Source organism: Dermacentor variabilis, chromosome 3, assembly GCF_050947875.1.
Source record: "Dermacentor variabilis isolate Ectoservices chromosome 3, ASM5094787v1, whole genome shotgun sequence".
NCBI lineage: Eukaryota > Metazoa > Arthropoda > Arachnida > Ixodida > Ixodidae > Dermacentor > Dermacentor variabilis.
In genome coordinates, this window is record NC_134570.1 from 232,887,955 (window position 1) to 232,909,139 (window position 21,185).

Here is a 21,185-nt window from a genome sequence, read left to right on the forward strand (position 1 = left end):
TTCAACTCGGTCGTCATGCAAATGACATATAGCACGGAAAAACGTGAACATGCTGTGTGTTAGCATCGTAAACTTCATACTAGGCAAGGAGCACACCACAATTCCGCGACAGCCGCTAATGAGACCAAAACGGGAGCACATATCTGTGAACGTGCAAATGGAGACCCTAAGCCACTCTGCTCCTCCACCACCCCCCGCTGCACGGCTGAACCACTCGTTTCAAGCACAGCACACCTAACCCACATTCAGCACTGAACAGTGGGCGGTCGACGCAGTCGCATTTACATGACTTGTAGCGAGCAGCACATCCCTCGATGTCCGTTAAGCAAAGTCGGACACGGCGACGCCACATCGCGGTTCGCAGAACTTCGCTGCCGATGCGCTAGGCCACTTCGACATTTCAATTGTCAAGCAAGCACGGGTCACACAACGCAGATTCTCTACTGCCAGAGCTCACCGAGGCGAAAGCAGCACTGCCGCAGCACCACTACTCGCGGCTTTCCGCCAAGTAACGCAGAACCTACAACCAACACACAAGCAAGGCACGTACAATGACATGAGCAATGTTGAACAACGCGGCGTCCAGAGAACGATCACGCCGAGGACGAACACGCCACGGCGTCGCTCGGTGCCAGCATCGCGCTTCTCAAAAATCCCTAAACGATGCTGTCCCTAGGCACCTAGGATCAGGTCACGTGAGGGATTTTTGTACGACAAATAGACGCACGCGGCCTCAACACATGCGTCTCCCCGCAGGCCGGCTGAGGCCGGTGAACAATAGAAGGCAACATCCACGTGACCCTGCGTTCCCGGATGTGGGTTCCCTAAGTTGGTTTCCAACTGTCTTTATGGGGCCACCGAATACCTAGTGTGTCACGTGATTGGGGAGGGTTCTTCTCTGTATTGCTGTAGTGCGTGCAATGACACAGAAACCACGTGCTTCCAAACGCCGCATACTCCGCTTCGGAATGGCGCGCGTCTGTGATCGAGCTGCCATCGGCGATGACGATCGTCGCTGCGAATTTTGCTGCAAACTATTCATACAGAGGAAGAACATGCTGCAACACATCAGGAACGTTCACAAAATGGCCGTGGATGTCAAGAAATTGATGAAATGCGACGTATGTGGCACTTCCCTGCCTACAATGGAGAAGTATTCGGTGCACCAGATCGCTGCGCACAACTTCGAGGCTGACGTGCACCTGGTGCTCCGGAACAGTAAGGGTGAGGAACAGTTTTATTAAATTTATTCTCAGTCATCGTGAGCAAATGGCGTTTAAACGCAATATTATATCTTGGACTTTTTTTTAATTTCTTGTTGCGCAGTGTGCTTCCAAAAAGGCAGTTGTTTATGCTTTCCGGGCCTTTGTTTTCTCTTTCTCCATCTGTTTCGCGAAGAGCAGCTTTTGCGCAGGTGCCTAATTTATTTCCTTGGGGTATTTTGAAGTTTGTGTCCTCGTTAAATATAATTTGTTTGTTTATCCATCTATAGCCCAGACGAAAATGGGAGGTCAATTTCCAGCTGGAAAAGGGTTTTCCAGCTTCATTTCCAGCTGGCTTTTTCAATACCAGCTGGAATGAAAGTTCTTCAGCTGGAAATGCGGCTGGTAATCACATTATCCAGCTGGGCCAGTTTCCAGCCAGACATGGTCCAGCTGGAAAATGATCGCTAGACTGGATGGGCTGCCAGCTGAAGCTGGAAACAGCTAGGAATGTTTCCAGCTGGACGATAGTTCAGCTGCCAGCTGGAAATGCTCAATCACAGAATGTGGATGGAAAATAATTTTCAGGAGTATGACTGTACTATTGAGCAAAAGGGTAAATGAAGCTTTTGAAAGTCATGTACTGAATAGAATTCTTACTTTTAAAATGACTATGGCAAAGAGCTGCACAATATTTAGATGAAGGCATGCAGCATCAAAAGCTCAGATGATGTTGGTTTCATTAAAAAGTAAAACAACTGCCTGGTTTTAGTTTGCAGCGAATTGTGAAAAAGTGAGTATGTTTGCATTCCCTAGTACACGTTAACTAACTTGAAAGCTAGGCAAGGCTTAGCACTTTTTCTGAAATCCTGAAAGTTTTCTTTTTCTTTCTAATACACAATTATTTTGTTCTGGTGGGCTTGTTGTGCCTTGTACAGGAAATTCGAGAGTTGTGAGAGTGAAACATTTTAGACCAAGTTTTTGGTTCCAGGCTCATAATTTACTGTCCTGCTTTTCTGTTTGCTTATAGGCAACAGAAATGATTAAGGTACAAAATTAGATTGTAATTCATTTTCAAGACAATTGTATTTGATACAGGACTGACTCCATTCTATATGATGTGCTTCAGAAATATATGTCCCTTCAGCACATATGTGGATATATGCTTTTAGTGTGCAACACTACCTAAAATATAATCTCTTGAAAGAAAATAATAAAATCGGTCGTATGAACAATTTTTTTATTGCAATTGACAGGCAAAAATATGTGTGGGAAATGACACCTTATAAATGGAACTAGCGAACAGCTTGAAGTATGTCTGTTCCAAGCATACAGAATGGCTGCGACACATATTTTGCAACTTATTAGGGGGATCAGTAAATGGCAGGACAAAAAAGGACAACATACGGATGGAACCATGTGTTGTTCTTTTTCTGAACTCCTCTATCAGCGCTCCATCTTATAAGTTTGAAGATTTGCCAACATGCTTATTTTCAACCATTCGGTATATTGTACAATGTTCATTTCCAAGGTATGCATGATCCAATAATAAAAATGATAGCTAGTGCATTTGCTTTGTCCTAGTTTCACTGGTTACACCATATTCAACATTTTTCAGTTTCAGCATTTACATTAGGGGATCACTTTACTTCCAGCTGCATGAATGATTCGCTGATTACTTGTAGGTTAGAACCTGCACAGTAGCTCGAGAATGTGTGTACACAGGAGCACAAGTGAACACAACAACACAATGCCATGCCCTTGCAAAGTTTCCTTTGTGCAGCAATCTACGAAGCCACAAACTATAAGAAAAACTGCTGTCCCTTTGCTGCATAGTATTGATGACAGTGCAAGTATCATAGCAGTGAACATTACTATGTTTTACATAGGTTCTGAAAAGTCACTAACTTTTAAACATGCAACCTTCTCGATTGAGCAGACACAGTGCAGACAATCGTTATTCGTTTATATATATATATATATAAAGAAACAGGTAAATACAGCTTCAAACAAATATGTGCACTGTCTGCTACAAAAGGACTAGAAGCAGATTAGCTGCTTAGTTTCCGCAAGTATCTCGTGGTCATGTAATGTGCTGAAGGCAACCTGGAAGTGCTTGCAAAATTAGGTACGTTTAATCACACATTGACTAAAATCCAGCTTTATAATGTCAGCAGTTTGTAAATTGAAGGTTTAGCAGAACAAAAACTTAAGTGAGTTGTAAGGTTCCCTGAAGGTACTTCGAATCGTAAGAAAAAGACAACTACACATCAAAGGTAAACCAGACAGGATGAGTGCTCGTCCTGCATGTTGCACTCATTTAGTCTTGTTTACTTAATTGTGTAGTTGTATTTGTTATGCTTCAAAGTAAGGTTACTGCAGGAAAAAAGATGTGTCACGTAATACCAGGCTGCATGCACACATGAATTGAACATGTGGCTAAATGTCTTGAATCATGAGCTTATGAGACATGCAAGAGTATTAAGTGCATAGTTCGTACACTTTAAGACTACATGACTCAGAGTCGAACACATCAATGTATAAAAATTGCTTAAACTGCTGACAATGCAGGAGAATGCTTGGATAGCATAGCATTACTTTTATATGAAAACAATCCTAAATTATTACACATAGTTGTGGCGTATTGAATCACAATGTAGTACCAATGAGTGCATCTGTTCTTTGTAATCAAGCCAAAAGACCAAGGTATAACACTGGTATACATATAGCCACCTTAAGTAATTTTCACATACCTGCTGGTACAAAGCCTGCATGATATTCAATATTTTCATAATAGAAGAGTAATATTGAAGTTCTTGCAACATCAAACAACCACAACATACAGAAAAGGCAGTTAAGTAAGTCTCGCAAGTGCTGTGGGAGTCTATGCTAAAGCAAAGCATCTGACTTGCTAAGTGGCTGTCAGAAGCAGACTAACGGATACCCTGTAAGCAGCTGGTCTTATGCAGCACGACTTGGATGCAAAATGTCCTGCTACGTGTAGTAAGAGATATATTACTATCTCAAGTACAATACACTAGCACAATAAGGAAGTGCTTCACATGCATGCGGCAAACAGAGGAAGGAAAACTTTTCATCTCTCAAACACCTGCTTACAAGTGGTTTCGTTGATGCATCATGGAGACTGCAATTAAAAGATGCCAAGCACCGTCAGGAGTACAAAACAAAACACAAAGAAAGCAAGAGTACTTGCAAGCCCAATGCATTACTGAAGATGACTAATTTTTATTTGATTCATGACAGCTTCCTAGCTAAGGTTTTCATAAACCTTCCTAGTTTCACTTGACAGCAGCTGCTGGGTGTTGCACCTTGAACCTACTTGGTTGGTACTGAAGTTAGTTGAACATCATATAGCATCTCAAAGAGCTAGTGATTGCGAAAAATAAACTCATGAGGTTATTTACTCTGCTGGCAGCACATGCTACTATAGCCTAACTAGCAGATCATCAAATTGGATTTCTTAATTTGTTACCCTGTCCTGACCAATATTCTGCATATGGCAACATCTTTCTAAAGATGAAGAGAGCCTTATACCTACTGGAGCACTGATGGACCAGTGTTCGAAGTCTACCACTGTACACTTTATTTTTGACGCTATCTGGCTGGACAAGAATAAACTAGGGGCCAATCCTAATGCTTCACATTAAAAACTTTGGTGCCAGAATTTTTTTATTGCGAGCTATTAGGTCATCAAAACCATTCATAAGAGTTAACTAAATCGCAAAAGTACTCGTGGTTATTAAAACAAAAATATATGCATGGTCGTATCTGTGCACCAATTTTGAGCAGACATTCATCACCTCGTTTTTTTGCGTTCTTAATGTGCTCACTTGGCAGGACAGAGTCAACAGTGTATACTTCAGAAATAATAAAGAAGTGTTCTCCAGATGGTTCTCTGGAGCAGAATATTCTTTTTACCCTGGCATATGTGCCACCTGGAAAAACAATAGCAGTGCTATTTGTTCTGACATGTTTGCTGTACCGCTCTGATGCAATTACAGTGCACCCAACCTTCATCCTACGAAATTCAACTATTTGCTTTCCCTGTAGTTCTGTATGGGCAGAAAAATCATCATGAACTGTCTCAGGTTTGCCTAGAGAAGTAATGTTTTCCAAGCATTCTTTTGCAGCACTTTCTTTGATCAGCGAAAGTGCATAGTTGCTTGCACGTGCTTTCAGGGCTAGCAGACTGCTGCGCAAGAGAAGCCTGCTAGCAATCTGCAAGGCCACTCCATTGGCAGATGTTATTAGCTTCAAGAGCCTGCCCATATTTGTTTCAAATGAGAAACAAGAATGTGCCCACAGAGGTCCAAACAAAACAACCGACTTTGGCAAATGTAAAAGCTGGTGCACATTGTACGTCATGTTGCTCCGGCCGTACAAAAATTCAACACCAACGACAAACTCTGTAAGTAGTTGTGTGCTGAGGTCTACATCTGCACGTGAAATAGAATCCTTTAGCAGGATGAATACACCTGATGCAAGAAGGCTCCAGTGAGTCACATACTTGTCCTCAAGCACACCAGTGAGACAAGGTACACTGTAATAAAGCAACCAGTACTGCCATTCTGAGGCCTTCCAATATTTTCTAACCTGCAGCGGTCGTGGCTGACCGCTAACACATACAGGCATTCTTATTTCACCAAGCCGTTCATTTATAACCCTCACAGTAGAGGGCATGCCACAGTAATAATCTGCTCCTGTATCAGAGAGCCACAATTTTGTCAACTGTCTTGCGACACCAAGTAGAACACAATGCATGTAATCTGGGCACCATGACCAAGCAGGGCTAAAACCTGATAAGTTAATAAGTGGAGATGGGCCCTTGACTCCATGTACAGTAGTGCCAGTACGACAAGCCGCCTTCATGTCCACCAAAGTTTCTTCGTCAGTGCGTTCAGGGTAGAGCTGATCCAAGCAGTATTTGATAGTACCTGTTAAAAAAAGCAAAAGTATACACACAGCAAGTTTAATTTACGGTAACTGAATCATACTTCCCTTTACACTGATCCATACTAGAGATAAAATGTGCCGAATACTCAGCCACATAGACTGGCAAATTTTTTTGCAGTGGTAGCATGTATTTTAACTGGTCCAGCTTCTGACCACAGCAAAAGAGCCAAGAGTGGCATAGGACTTGCCTTGTACATTGGTTCCTGGATGGTAGCACCAGCTACAACCAAAGTAACCGTTGAACTGGACCATTTGTTGCATTGCAGCTCTGGCAGGTGCATCTGCACAACAACATATGCAGAAAACCTGCAGGATAATGGAATATCATGTGAATATATACTCAAGAGTTATGTCGTAAATGTGTTAAAATTTTCTGTTCGGGATCATTTACCTTGGAGCGTACTTGTGTGCCAGCAAGTGTCCACGTGATACCAGTTGCATTTAGCTGCTCCAGTTGATGCACAAATGCCTGCAGCAGCATTGGCATATTTGGATGCTGATGCCCATACCACAGGAGTGGTGCCATTACATTGCTCCAACGCAGCCGGGGTGGTAATTCATTTAAAATTATTTGCACAGGCCATATGCTGTACTTTGACGACTTGAACACAGGACTGCCATCACTGTTCACAGTCAATGTTAAATCATGAGTAGCCATCCCAACCTTTTCATGTGCAGTGCGGTATTGATGGCCATCCAAGATGTCAGTCATTAAGCCATTACTGCTCTGTGGCCGGCTGAGGTTTGCTGCTAGCGCAGTGTTGGCTGTCTTGCTAGAAAGAATTGCCATCAGCTGCTTCTCAATTGGCAAAGTTACAAAAAAGCTGCCTGTGCGCACAAGATCACGGCCTACATATTTTGTGTTGCAGACTGTACATTTGACTTCAAGTTTTTGACGCTGCTCTAGGCATCCCGTTGTTTTAGCAAGCAGATGCTTGCAATCTGCGCAGTAAAAATTGAAAATCACATCCTTCATGTCAATTCCACAAAAATTCTTAAAGAGGTATTTGCTTTCCGGAAAACATTTCTTCTCCAAGAGGTTGTTGAAAAGCTTCTGAATCTCTTCAATTGCAGCCCAGGATAGGCCAAATTTAATTGCCAAGTCCAACAGCAGCATATAGGCATCTCCTCGGGTGACTGTTCCACCTTCAATGAATGGTTCACAGAGTTCATCAGCATCTATATCTTTCGGATCACTGCTCGGACACGCACTATGTTCGCCCGGCAAACAGTCTTCGTCCGCGGACACCGGTTGGGAGAAAGATGCATCGGAAGTTGGGTGTTCACCATCACTAAAGTCACTGCAGTCTTCATCACTGTCCTTCTCTCGGGTTAAGTCTGTGTATGTAGACTCATCACAGATTTGGTCCTCGAGAGAGTTTGCTGGCGATGTTGGCGATCTCGTTGATGTCATAGGCGACTTGTGACCTTTTGGTGTTCGCGGAGCGGCGCCAAGTGGATGGTGAAGGAGCCACTTTGTTGACTTCGGCATGCTGCTGCTTGATCCAGGGTCGAGATAGACTTTACGCCTTTTTCGCAGTGCCATTTGGTATCCAAGACAAGTACAGCTATGTAATCGCGAACGAGATAGAGCTCTTGATCCACGGACAAACAGAGCGTCGAGAGCGCGGACCACATGCGCATGGACTAAAATCTACCACAACCTTTTGTGCTATACCCCGCACCGCAAATGCTCCGCAATCGTGCAATTTACAAACTATTTTGGTAATGAGTGACATATTGTTTATAAATGAATAATATACAATAATACATGTTAAGAAGTATGAACAAAGACCCTTTATTAAAAATGTACTACCATTTAATTTACGCCCATGCGCGATCTACATGTTGGCGTTCCAAACCCTCCGCAGAGCTCCAGAGCGTGAGAAGGCCAATAGTGTTCCTCCGCAGTCCGCGCATCTGAGCGCGTGGTGCGAGCGGTGCGAGTGTCATTTGGCTTCGTGGTGGGTGCCGCGTTTGTGTTGTGGATCGTTTCGCACGCGTGCATCGTATCAGTAAGCGCGATGTTTGCTCTTGTGCGATTTGTTGAAGACAAGACAGACAAACGATATGTTATACCGGTAACCGATGTCAAGAACTTCCATCCCGAAAATGAATTGGATTTTGACAATACGATGCCTTACGACGCATACTGGCGGGACGAAGACAACGAGGAGAACAGTGGCGTATACGTCGTACAGATTCTCAAGCTCGCAGGTAAATACTTTGTTAGAGTGCCCTGCTGGTTAAAAAAAAAAGTGCAGTTCACAGAATTGTGATATCGTTTTTCACTGCCGAGTTAGAGTTCTAAACTTCATAGTTTCGTTTTCTCAACTTTTCAATTTTCGACAATTTTAAATAAACAGTTGACAACCGCAGTAAAAAAATTACAAACCAACATTCACTAGATATTAAGTTTTGCTTTTAAGTGCAACAAACCTCGATTTTGATGCAATGGTTGTCGAGATAAACGAATTCTCCTTTTACATGTATTTAGATAGGAGCACCGGAGCTAAAAGTTAGCTGCACCGACTTTTCTGGAAATTACTGCCTGTCGGTTGAGTGTAATAGAATAAGGATACTGGCTGCGCATAAACTTGTAACAATTTGAGCACGCACTTATAATACTTGTATATTGTTTTAAAGATACGTATTTAAGAGGAAGCTTTAGCTCGGGCCCAACTCCGACGCGGCCTATTCAAATACATGTAAAAACGCAAAAACGTTTTTCTGAGATAACCCCTGGACCGATTTTAACGAAATTAGTTGCTTTTGAGAGAGAAAGTTAAATTCTAGTGACTGTTGGAAGCGGAATTTTGATTTAGGGCTTGCATTTTGTTAAAGAGATTTACAAAATTTCAGAAGTTTGAAAAATATAGAAGCACGAAGTTTACAAACTAATAGCTCTGCATCAAAAAGAGATATCGCGGTTCTGTAAACGGCACCCATTAGATCATTCAAAGCGGACAAATTTCGTATGTCATTTTACATCTTACGTGAGTCTGTTACGTTGTTTACGAGGGTTCTGCAAAAGTTGTAATTACATATTAATAAATTTTTTGAGATTCATGCATAAGATGTCAAATTTGTCCGCTTTAGATGTGCTATTAAGTACAATTCACAGAATTGCGATATCACCTATTCTTGCTGAGTTACAGAGTTGTAAACTTGATAGTGTCGTTTTCTGAAAATTTTCGATTTTTGCCAATTTTTAATAAAAAATTGACGACCTAAATCGAAAATTCGAAACCAACAGTCACTAGATTTTAAGTTTTTCTTTTAAATGCAACAAACCCCGTCAAATTTGGTGCTGTGGTTGCCGAGAAAAACGAATTCTCCTTTTACATGTATTTAGATAGGAGCACCCGAGCTAAAGCTTCCTCTTAAGGGCTCGGCAAATTAATATGCTGCTCGAAACATTGCATTTCAAAGTGTAAAGTGTAGGGGAGTGGACGCGAATGGTGTAGAACTTTGTGGAAGGCACGCGGGTCCGAACGATTAGTCTGGAAAATTCGACGACATCCACTCCCCTACACTTTACGCTTTGAAATGCAATGTTTCGAATTCAGCTGGCAACTGGCAGACAGTGCGAGGGGACGTTTTGCGGCGCTTTGACCTCATTAATTGGCATTATTTCATCATTAACATTATGGCTTCGAAGAAGCCGTCAGAAATTACAAGTTGGTGACAGCGGTGGGTGGGCGAGCGCGCGCCGCTAAAGCCTGGGAAAAAAAGCGAGCATGCCAAAGGCACATCGCGGAACGGCAAGCCTGTGCCACTGACCTTGCAGTGGCATGGACCAACTGCCTAGCATGTTAAATAACGGTGCGCTTATACTTGCTACTTACTACCGCTTGAATATGATCCTTCTTTGCACGATACCGGCACAGTCTGACGGCGGTGAAATGGCTGTTGCCCACTCAATATGCCCTCGCTTGATTGGGACTCGGATAATTACACTTTTGACAATAAAGCCATGTGTCCGCGGAAATGTATCTATGCTAAATATATTGAGGGTTACTAGCGTTTCTTGATATATAGGTTTCCAAATATAATGCAGTCAATGAAACATGTCTGTTGTTTTATACTCTTTGCAGCCACAAGGGAAGAGATGGCAAGAGAAACAAAAAACAAGAGAGTGCCCATTCCACCGATCAGGCTGTCAGATGTGGAGGACTTGCCCCTCTCTGAAGGGGATGTGAATGCTAAAAAGAAGAACATAAGACAGGTACATGCATATTTTGCTTTGTCTATACACAGCAAACACCAGACTACTAAGTTTTCAACAGTGTCACTAATTTCCAGTATTGTCATCCATTATAGCAGGACAAGGCCAAGCAGGCAAATCAGGCTGCATCAAGAAAGCAGCAGTACGAGGCTGTTCTCCGACAGCACATGGCACATGCCCTAAAGAATGTTGATGTTGCTAAGGAGGCTGCTGCACCATTGCCCACACCTCGCACCTCCACCAAACAGTCACGAGGGTCACAAGTATGTAGAAAAGAAACAAGTATCTTGCAGTGTCTGAAAGACCAACACAGCTGTGCAATGTTAACTTCTGACGTGCCTTTCTTGTGCTGCGAGGTATTACTGCATTGATGGCATGCTAACTTGCGAACACCTTGTCACGATATGCTGGAAGAAGTGGTCATGCATGCAGTCTTTTTTTAAACTGAAAGCAATGAGCCAGGAAATTGATTCACACTTTATTTTGCTTATGTTGTGTTTGCACTGCATTGTTAAAACCCCATATTGACTGAGATGCACAAATTTATGCTTTTGCATACATGCTGAAAATGTAGGTTAAGGCATCAGCAGAAAGTGACTTCGTTAAGTGTTGACTTATGCAAAAAGGTATAAAATACAGGTGGGTGACTTTAGGTACACTTTGAGGAGCAATTACTAATGCATAAAAGCTGGCATATAAACCAGTACGGTAGTCAGTATGTGGCACAACGTTGCATACCCTTTTGGCAGCCTATTTCTCTCTGATGTAGCAAAATTTGGGAAACAAATGGAATGACTAGTATTTGGAGGTTCTTGCCCACTTAATTATTTAAGTGCCCACTGTCTTGTGTCTTCACATTTGTAATGGGTATCTGCTATGTGACCATAATTGTAAGGTACCATTGAGTCGCTGTCAACTTGCGATATCATGAATTTGTAAATGCCAATAAGGGTAAATCGTTGGGCAACTTGGTAGTCATATCTTATGCAGCATGAAAATGGTTTTACGGAAACAAAGAAGTACAGATGAGAAAAAAGACACTTTTTCTGCTTTCTTATTCTAGAAAATGATTTGCACATTGCACAAACTTTTACCATTAAGAACTATTTTTATTGGCTTCTTTAAGCTTACCACTGTTTCCCTGTGGCTTGAAGGATGTCATGTAACGATCTCATGTATGCGCAACCTTGTTCTCTGTTACCTTCCGCTTTGGCTAGCATTAATTTGTGCCCCTTGAGACAAACCCACATGGCATGACCAAATAATAAGACTTGTTTCAGTACTCTTGCTTTGATAGAAGATTTGAAATTTATCTCCGGCATCACCGATAAATCATTTGGCAATCCATGGGATTCTTAAAGCTATATGTCAGTACCAGAGATCAAAAGAATTTATGATAAGCAGTAGTCTGATGCTGTACACTGCACCACATCATCTTTGAGTTCTGGAGTGCCACGACAGTCACACTTTCTTTATTTTACATAGCACATGCTGTTTGAGTTGTTCTTCTAAAATAGGATATTTCAGCACTAAAGTGTGCACACTTAAGTGCAATTTTGTTGAACAATACACCAACAAATAGCAAAAACGTCTTGGCATACTGAATGTGATGTGTGAAACTTGATGTGCATTTTAGGATCAGCTTGAGAGTGAAGACACAAAACCATGGCCTACAGAAAAAAAACAATGGTGTTGCTAATGCTTTTTGTGGATGATAAAGGCATCACAATAAACTACGTGGAAGGTCCCCCTGCTACCCAGCTTAGCACCCACATCTCTGCCAAATACCTTTCTTATTAGTCACTTTGATCAAACATGGGTGTAAAGTTGCTGCAGTTTGAGAAAATTTGGCGCTAACCGAGATACAATATAGGGAGCCCCAGAAATGCTGCTACTACCACAATCTTGGTGCATACCCCAATTTTGTTGTGGGAGTGTTCAATGGAAAAAGTGTATGCACCTCATAATTTTTTTTGCACGGGTCAAAAGGAAGCTGTATGATGAAACCAGCGATTCAACAGACGATGAATCGCTGGTTTCTTCAAAAGAGCTAATAACTGCACGAAAAGATGCAAAATACTGGAAAATGCAGTGCCGCATTGAGCGGGAGCACAATGCATCATGAAAAAACATATAGAGTTTTTGGAAAATAACATTAGAACACAGCTGAACAACTGTAAGCATTACTTCATTTTTATTGTAATTGAGTGTATTATATGCTGTCTAACAATGACCACTTTTCATGTTTTCCTAGTTGCCCAAATACTTGACATGCAGAGAAGCGAGAGATGTGAAGGTAAGCAGTCATAAATGCAGCACTGTCAGCTGTAAGGTACCTAATATCCTGTATTATCAAGTGCTCATCAAAGTGTCACTTCTGAAGCTATATTCCTGCAACATTTAATAAAACAACTTATTTGCAGTCTTGTGGCAAGTTTGCAGGTGTATTTAACAAGCATTCTCTACAGTATGCATTGTGTTTGTGTAGCCAACTATTTTTGTTAAGTATTCTGATAAGAGAGAAGAGAAAGCTTTGCATGGGGAATTACAGCATGGACATTTGTATGGGATAACGGCAGTTAAGCTAAAGACCAAGAATACATAGTTTTTTTCCAAACAGGCACATCAGCGCAGGTCAAAGTAACTCAAGTGTATGGTTGCACGTACAACTCAAAGTTTTCATTACACAGGTGTGAGCCAGCACAGACTGCAACAGCAGTTGTATTGCCGCTGGTCCAACAGCTAGTCTCAAATGGCCACTGGCCGTAAGAGTACTAAGTGTACCAGCAATATCACTCATTGCACATTTATGGTGACCAAATGTATATGTATCTCAAACTTTTTATTGTACAGGTGAGAGACGACAAAATCTGGAAGCACCACTAGTGGCACCTACTACAGAGCAGCCTCAACGAGTGGCTGCTTTTATCGAAGACGGCGAATGTACTTGCAACATTGTTAATTGAATGAAATTTTGATGTGAACCTATTTTAATTATACTTATTGTCTGTCTCACATTTGCTGCTTTAGCACCAGATTTGTCTGTGCCAGACGCCTTAGACAATACGAAAGGATGCCAGGACGGCAACTTTGTGGCCACATCTGATGGACGTGTGAGTATGGTTGTTGCTCACCTATACCACAAATTTATCGTTAGCACCCAAATTCAAATAAAACTTGTTCTTCAAGCTCTTCACATGGATGTGTTATAAGCAGCAGTTGCCTCTAGTGCTGTAATACTAGTTGACGCTGTATATAGCAATAAACACCTTTTTTTCGCTTTCTTCCAGTTCCACTTGTCTGGTGGAATTTATGTCATGCCTGAGCAAGCGGAAAAACTGTTCAGAAATAAAAAGCCAAGCATCCTTGTGAGAGACACGGCCCAAGTGATCTGGGGCAATGAACTATTGGCAAAAAGAAGTGTCAGCGGCAGACTCGCACCAACAAAAAGTGGCAGCAGCGAGCAGCCATCCAAGCAGCTGACGCCTGCAAAGGTGGAGGTTGTTTATGGTAGGTACTTATTGCTTAAGGTTTGTTAAAGAGTATGCATTTTTCCAGCTGATCACTGTGATCATCTCTTGAGATACATTATTTTCGTTATAGCTTGTCTGCGGCACTGGGGTCAGATACACAACCAGGACATCGGCGCTGCGGAGCGTGCTCTGCCAAGGACCCTCAGTGAAAAAATTCAAGATGTAAAAAGAAAACTTCGCCTTCCACACTGAGAAAGTGCTGTCAAGTACTAGAGTACCACTGTAAATATTTTTAAATATATGTACATTGTGTTTTTGACTGCTGGAGTTTTGTCCTCTATGCATATGGCTGAGTGGTTGCTCAAAACAACCAGCTTCTCCTTGGAAGAAAAGCACTGTATGGTAGTGTGAAACGTAATCGATCCTGTTAAACTTTTTTCCAGTGCAGAACTCGGCTTGATTTAATTCTGTCTACCAGAAGGACATTTCCAGCTCGGTAGCTGAGACTCCAAGTGGAAATTGCTTCATTTTCAGCTGGAAACGGCTTCGATTCCAGTTATCACAGGAACCCTTTCAAGCTAGATTGAGAGAATTCTCTAGCTGGAACAGGGACACTTTCCAGCTGGAATAGGAGCACTTTCCAGCTGGAAAGAGGAGCGATTTCCTGCTGGAAGAGGAGCAATTTCCAGCTGGAAGAGGAGCAAGTTCCAGCTGGATCAGAAGTTTCAATCCCGGCTGGAAAGAGTCGTTTCCAACTGGAACATTTTCCAGCTGGGAATGATTTCCGGTTCAATAATACAGCTGGAACTGGAAATTTTTTCCATCTGGGAGTATAGTCATGTGTGCGCGCTCCCAGCGATGCGCTACATATGACATACGTTTGGCATTGTCTGCTATCCTGCACAGCAACTGGAGTGAAATTTGACGTTTGTACATCTTCTTATTTTTTTTAAGCGACAGGAGTAAGCTGTTCTGCGTTCTGACGTTGCTCTGTGCCACATGCGTGCGTGGCTTAGTCTTCGCCTCAGTGCACGTTGCAATGCGGCAGAGACGCAGAACCGGGACCATACATGAATTTGCGGATGTCGCCGGGATGGTTTCCCAGCGTATTGTGGGCAAGCTCTTTAGCAGTACATTTCATAGAATAGAGCGAAATGTGACGCTCGCGCAACCCCCCCCCCCCCTTTTTTTTTTTACTTAAACGAGAGGAGGAATTTGCTCTGCGTTCTGACGTTGCTCTGCGCTACTTGCGTGCGTGGTGTAGTCTTCGCCTCAGTGCAGGCCGCAGTAGGTCCGAATGCAGGCCGACGTAGGTCCAGGACCACACTTGCAATTGCGGCTGTCAGCGGCTTGGTCTCCCGGCGTACTTTGGGAAAATTCTTTAGTAGTACCACAGTCCTTCAATTGAAGGACTCTGGTTGTAGATTTCATAAAGTATAGCGAAATTTGACGCACGCGCAATCCTTTTTTCTTTAAGAAGAGTGTGTTAGGAGGCTACTTGGTAAGACATCTTTTTGTGAACGTAAACTGCGCTTGGGAAAAGACACCAACGTACAAGAAGACAGGACGAACGCAGACTAGCAACTGGTTTATTGAAATCGCACATAATGCTGCCTCTTCGAACCAGGCGCATGCCCAAGCCAGATCATAACCGCGTGACGATGGAACACTCCCTCGCCAAGCCCCTGTGTACAGTAAAAAATCAAGCTCTTCTTGAAAAGAAGGAGCTTTTCAAGAAGAAACTGAGAGAAGGGATTCACACTGTTCTGGGGCGTAGCTTCTACCACGTGCTCTCAGTTCGTCTTTGTCTTATCGTAACAGCATTGCTATGAATGTACAGTCTAATTCAATATTGAGGAAGGAGTGAGCATAGATCATGCTTAAGTTTCATATTTGTTTCTTATTAAAACAAAACTAATATGATAAATTTTTTCAAGTTATGGCGCATTGCATTTGAAATTCAATTTTAACATAAATTTGAGCAATATCAAGGGTGACCTCATGACACAGTCGAGTTGAAGGTGAAGGAGTAAAATAAATGCTACATTAGCCCGTGTCCAAAGCCTTCAGAGCGATTACTTTTGTTTGCATCTCTCTCCCAATAGTACTTGTCACTATCTAATGCTATTTTGTGCTTTTATTACAGAATTTCATGAATGGAAAGCAGAAGAAGAGGGTAGCCAAAACTGCTGGTTCATTTTGCCCAGGGACCCCAAAAAGCTGGCCAGTGGAGAAACAAGGATCCACTATTACTGTAATAGATCAGGCAAGGCAAGGAAAAAGGAAGGTCATAGTGACCGTCGGGAGAAAAGTCAGGGGAGCTGTAGGTCTGGTAAGATATGTCTTTCATTTATTACCGTCACAATGGACAACACTCAGAGTCCCACACCTGAAGGCACCACCATAAAAGTCAGGTATCAAAGAAACCATTATGGTCATAAGCCAGAAATTCAGCACTTGAGAATGAGTGACAAGGAAAAGGCCAGCGTAGCAGAGAACCTAGAAAGGGGTGTGCCCATGAAAACCATTCTAAAGCGAGTAAGAACACCTGTGGCATCCAAGCTGAGGCCAGTGCACTTGGCAGAGTGCTCAACCCTGCATAACATCAAACAGCAGTTGAACATTGCTGCTCCTGAACATTGTCACACTAATGACGCTATCAGTGTAGACACGTGGGTGCTTGTGATGAAAGAAAAAGGTGAAACACTTGTCCGCCTGTACAAGGCACAAGGTGCAGTGGACCCAAGTGGTACATTTCCTTCAGCAGACTTTGCTCTTGTTCTGATGACAGAGCCTCAGAAGGAGCTACTAGAAAAATTGGGCCCTGCAGGTACTGTATGTCTTGACTCCACACATGGAACTACAGAGTACCAGTTTGAGCTGACCACTCTTCTGGTGCTAGATAAAGTAGGATCAGGTGTAGCTATAGCTTATTTCATCTGCAATCGGATGAACGAGCGAACTTTGACAGCATTCTTCAAATATCTGGAGTCGGCCATGGCCAAAAAAGTGCCTGCTAAGACATTGATATCTGATGATGCGTCGCAATTCTACAAAGCATGGTCCATGGTCATGGGTGCTGCACAACAGAAACTTCTCTGTGCCTGGCATGTGGATAACAATTGGCGTAAGAAGATACTCGAGTGTGTAGAGAAACAGTTAAGGCCACATGTTTACCATAGTGTGTGGCTACTCTTAGAGTTCCTCGCGGAAAAGGCATTTGAAGATTATTTTAAGCAATTCCTTTCTAGTGAGGAAGAAAAACTGAGGGACTTCCTGAAGTACTTCAATGACCACTATGCAGTTAGGCCGCAAGAGTGGGCCTATTGCTTTAGGACTAGAGCAGCTGTCATCACTAACATGCACCTTGAGAGCAAGCACAGGACGTTAAAGCATACTATGCTGGAGAGAAAACAGAATAAGCATGGTGACAAACTAATTTCTGCCCTCATGGACTTGACTAATCATTTTTTAATGAAAAGGGCTATCCAGATGATGAAAGGGGCAAAGGGTAAGAAGCTGAGCAGAATTCAGAAGAACCACAGGTCTGGCAGTGAAATGGCAGCTTGTGCCAAATTAAATGAAGATGGCATATGGACTGTGCCATCTCAGTCTATTAAAGGGCTCTCATATAAAGTGTCAAAAGTGGGAGATGGTGCTTGCTGTCCTTTGAGGTGCAAGGAATGCGCAGTGTGTGTGCATACTTATATGTGCACTTGCTATGACCATCTTATACACTTTACAGTGTACAAGCACATTCACTGTGTGGTCATCGCTAATCCAACTAGCAGCAACAAGGCCCATGAGAGCTCACCCGAAGAAGCATGTGAGGCAAGTCGGGCATTGCACATTGTACAGAGTATAACAAAGCTGGAAGCAGCCAAAGCAGTGTCAAACTCAGCACTCTTAAGACCAAAAATGGACTCAGTCAGACAGGCAATATCAGATAGTGAAGTCTCTGAGGGTGTGGCTGAGAAGGCAAACAATTTGTTTGAGCCAGTTTTCATGCTTGTTGAAAGTGAAAGTGACCCAAAAAGAAAGATACCAGACCATTCAAATGAACCAGCCAACAAAAAAGTTGTGCACCTGTTAAGATTTCACTCTACAAAAAACCCTAGATTGTGGCAGCCATCATCTAGCCTTTCAAGGCCCACTGAAGCTCAAAAGGAAGTCCTTAAATAACAGCTTAGGGACAGCAACATAGAAACAAGAGATAACCACGTCAGCAGGGCACGATTACTGGTAACAAGCCTCCAGTGCAGTTAGGAAGAGAGAAGTGGTGCAGTAGTGCTGTGCTGTCATGCCTTATTGAAGCAGGTTGAGGGCTCGCATGTTAACAAATCATGACATGTGGTCTCTGATGATTAGCCCGTCTGTTTTTGTCTGTGGTGTGCAGCCATATGTCACAGCTGGATGGTATGTGTGTTAGAGCACGAGAGATGCCACCATGCTTGTTGTATGAGCTGCTGGTAAGTGTTCTGTGAAAATAGGTACAAACCCAGTGGTCATCTCTGGTATGTGGCAGCTGTTGGATGGTAGTGTGTTAGAGCACGCCTCCATGCTTGTCATATGAACCGCTGGTAAGTATGTCTGTACATAGATGTAAGGAAGTGCATTGGATGGTGTGTAGTGCTTCAGTGTGCAAAAGCCTCCAATGTGTTTTGCTACTTATAAATTTGTGTAAACACTCAGTAGCGCAGTAGTTATGATGTTGCACTGCTGAGCTCGAGCTTGCGGGTTCAATCCCAGCAAAGGTGGCTGCATGTCAGTGGTTGTGAAATGAAAAAAAAAAGTGTGTAATTGAATTTAAGTGCACATCACAAAACCCAAGGTGGTCAAAAATAATACTGAGTCCCGCACTGTGGCATGCCTCATAATTCGATCTAGATTTTGTGTTCCATGTGATGTTCTTATTGCCCATTTGAATAAACTTTTATTTTTCAGATTACCAAAATAGAGGGCATATGCAATGGTATTGTGTGCAGTCTGGATAAGTTGCTCTGGTCATGAGCACTCAATTAAAACTTCTGCATATTTAGCTGCAGCAGACAGTGTCATAATGATTGTAAAGACTATGCAGAAAGCTTTAGGCCACCCTACATATCAGATCAGTTTTATATTGCATCCCTTATGGTGCATCTCTTATTTGAGTAGGCATAATAACAATTGGTAATGCTTCCTTACACATTTAATATTTTTCTTTTTTTCTTTTGGAAGAGCAACCTTGGAAGAATAATCTACAACAGTGCTCCTACCTTCTCTTTCACTGTCTCCCCATTTCTTTTCTACACTTCAACTTCATTATACGCACTATTTTATTCTCCTCTTCATCCTACATTGAGGGTGTGGGAAAGTGAGCTAAGTGTGCATAAAGATTGCTGTGCCGAACTTAATTGCGGCACTGACGAAGACAAATCTTTGTCAAAGGGTTCACTCCAGCTACATTCTCCCTCCAAACACTGTTTATCACTTCAAGCCTTCATATTCCTGTGAGTTTTTGTCTTGTTTAACAGTTGTAACAGTCATACTATCTATTACTATCAATAGCCAGCATACATTTAGCACTGCAAAGGGCTGTTTAGAAGACGTGCGAGTTTCTACTTCCCTTATGATAAATACTCCAGACATTCAGTCTCTATTTTATGAAAATCTTTCAAACATTGCCAGTGATGACCACCATATGGGTTAATGTCGGCATGGGACTGAGGCTTTCCCGCAAAAAGAACAGTTATGTTTTGCTCATATCATGTGACTGGCAGTTTCTGCTGTAATTTTTGTACTTGTCAACTGCACTGTGAAGAGTTCATTTCTGTGAATATGTGCTGGCCTGATTCTTCTTGTTCACGCATTTCAGATCTTGTGCCATGAGATGAGGAGGTGTAAAATAAAAACACCGTGTAGATTTCACAATGCCTTTAAGAAACCACGCAAAGCTTGGAGATGAAGCATTACATGCAACTTGAACCAAGTGTCTGGACACAGTGAGTGAAAGTTGTTTTGTCATGAGCGAGGGTGTCGGTGTTACTTGTAACTACTTTAAATAAAAGTTTGTTTCAAAACAGTGGCTCAACTCTGTGTTCCCCCGGTAAAAAACAAAACCATTGGGATTTCCAATTCGCTTTTTAAACATAATTGACCTATATGAATAAAAAAAACTTGAGGAATCAAGATATAAGCTTACCATACCATGGAAACACTTGAAACTCCTTTTGAGAAGCTCATACACGAACACACTATAGCAATTATTTTCAATCATATACTCACAATTTGCCGCGTCACCGCGTCAAGTTTCAAGGCAGATTTTTTTTAGACTCCAGGAAGCTATATGCTTAATTCTATCCATTGTTTACTGCATTGCATTTGATTTTCTATAACAAATAAAATTGAATTCTCCATTGATTGCGCCGACGCTCACGTTATAATTGTATATGCTATTATTATTGACTAGTCATATATTTTCCTGGGGGGTGGGGGGCTGCACTGGTGGCGTTCTACGAATTTGCGCCGCGTGTTTGTGCGGGTAAGCTTAAGCGCAGAATTTTTTTAGCGCGTTATGAAAACAATGCACTGGAGGTATTTTAATTAATGCAACGAGCTGTATGAAATATCGGTCAAGGGGTTGGAAACGTCGTTATAGAGAATCCCGACGATTTTCTTTTGCGTGTGTGTATTTGGAGTTGATGCAGTTTTCTTTATTTATTTTGGCTACATTGCGCCAATTGCGCTTCCATAGAATAAGGAAACGCGCTTCCACGCGCTTGCCGACTCGATCGCAAGGGGACAGCCTGATCAACATCAATATCAGCAGCAATGGCGGATTTGCGCTTGCCATGGCGCTTGCAAAGTTTTCAATAGTTTTCGCCTTTTAAGTGATGCTTTTGCTATTTTAACGTGTGGAGGTTCATTGTACGTCTGTTTTTTCAAGTTTGGCATGTGTTTTAACACGTGAAGGTGTATAGTCTTTTCTTCTTCAGCGGATATTTGTACAAGACCCTGTTCACCGTCTATCAGGTAAGATGTGTACGTATGCTACACGCAATCGTAGTGCTTCACTAAGCCACAGTGCACTACAAAGTTAAGCATGAGCGGTGCACAAAATTCACAAGTTCTTAGTATTGCCAAGAACAACCATTGCTTGGTGAAGTTCTCACAGGCGTTGTAGAAGTTGTTGGGCGCGGCAGTGCTGAACGTAGCGTTAGCGGCTTAAATCGTGTTTTTTACTAGTAACAACGTGTCACTATTTCATATTATTGGCGGCGTCTCCAGGACACCAAATCGGTAACGGGGACACCAGAGCTAGAACGCGGA

General features: G+C 42.4%; 2 protein-coding genes and 1 long non-coding RNA gene across 4 annotated transcripts; all 3 read left to right on the forward strand.

Moving 5' to 3' along the window:
- Positions 1–890: 890 nt before the first annotated feature.
- LOC142576710 (uncharacterized) lies at positions 891–20,036 on the forward strand. The gene is made up of 2 exons (XM_075686965.1): positions 891–1,224; positions 16,024–20,036. The coding sequence occupies exons 1-2, from the start codon at positions 921–923 to the stop codon at positions 18,057–18,059; spliced, it is 2,340 nt and encodes a 779-aa protein (XP_075543080.1). The 5' UTR covers positions 891–920; the 3' UTR covers positions 18,060–20,036.
- LOC142576708 (uncharacterized) lies at positions 8,054–13,341 on the forward strand. Of its 2 annotated transcripts, XM_075686964.1 has the most exons (5): positions 8,054–8,393; positions 10,274–10,404; positions 10,500–10,667; positions 12,659–12,700; positions 13,258–13,341. In XM_075686964.1, the coding sequence occupies exons 1-5, from the start codon at positions 8,201–8,203 to the stop codon at positions 13,288–13,290; spliced, it is 567 nt and encodes a 188-aa protein (XP_075543079.1). In that variant the 5' UTR covers positions 8,054–8,200; the 3' UTR covers positions 13,291–13,341. The 2 variants fall into 2 exon arrangements, with proteins under 2 accessions (XP_075543079.1, XP_075543078.1); XM_075686963.1 differs by lacking the exon at positions 13,258–13,341 and having other exon boundaries at positions 12,659–12,961.
- Positions 13,342–14,206, forward strand: LOC142576709 (uncharacterized). The gene is made up of 3 exons (XR_012826931.1): positions 13,342–13,517; positions 13,695–13,914; positions 14,008–14,206. It is a non-coding gene; the product is annotated as an uncharacterized LOC142576709 (long non-coding RNA).
- Positions 20,037–21,185: the final 1,149 nt, after the last annotated feature.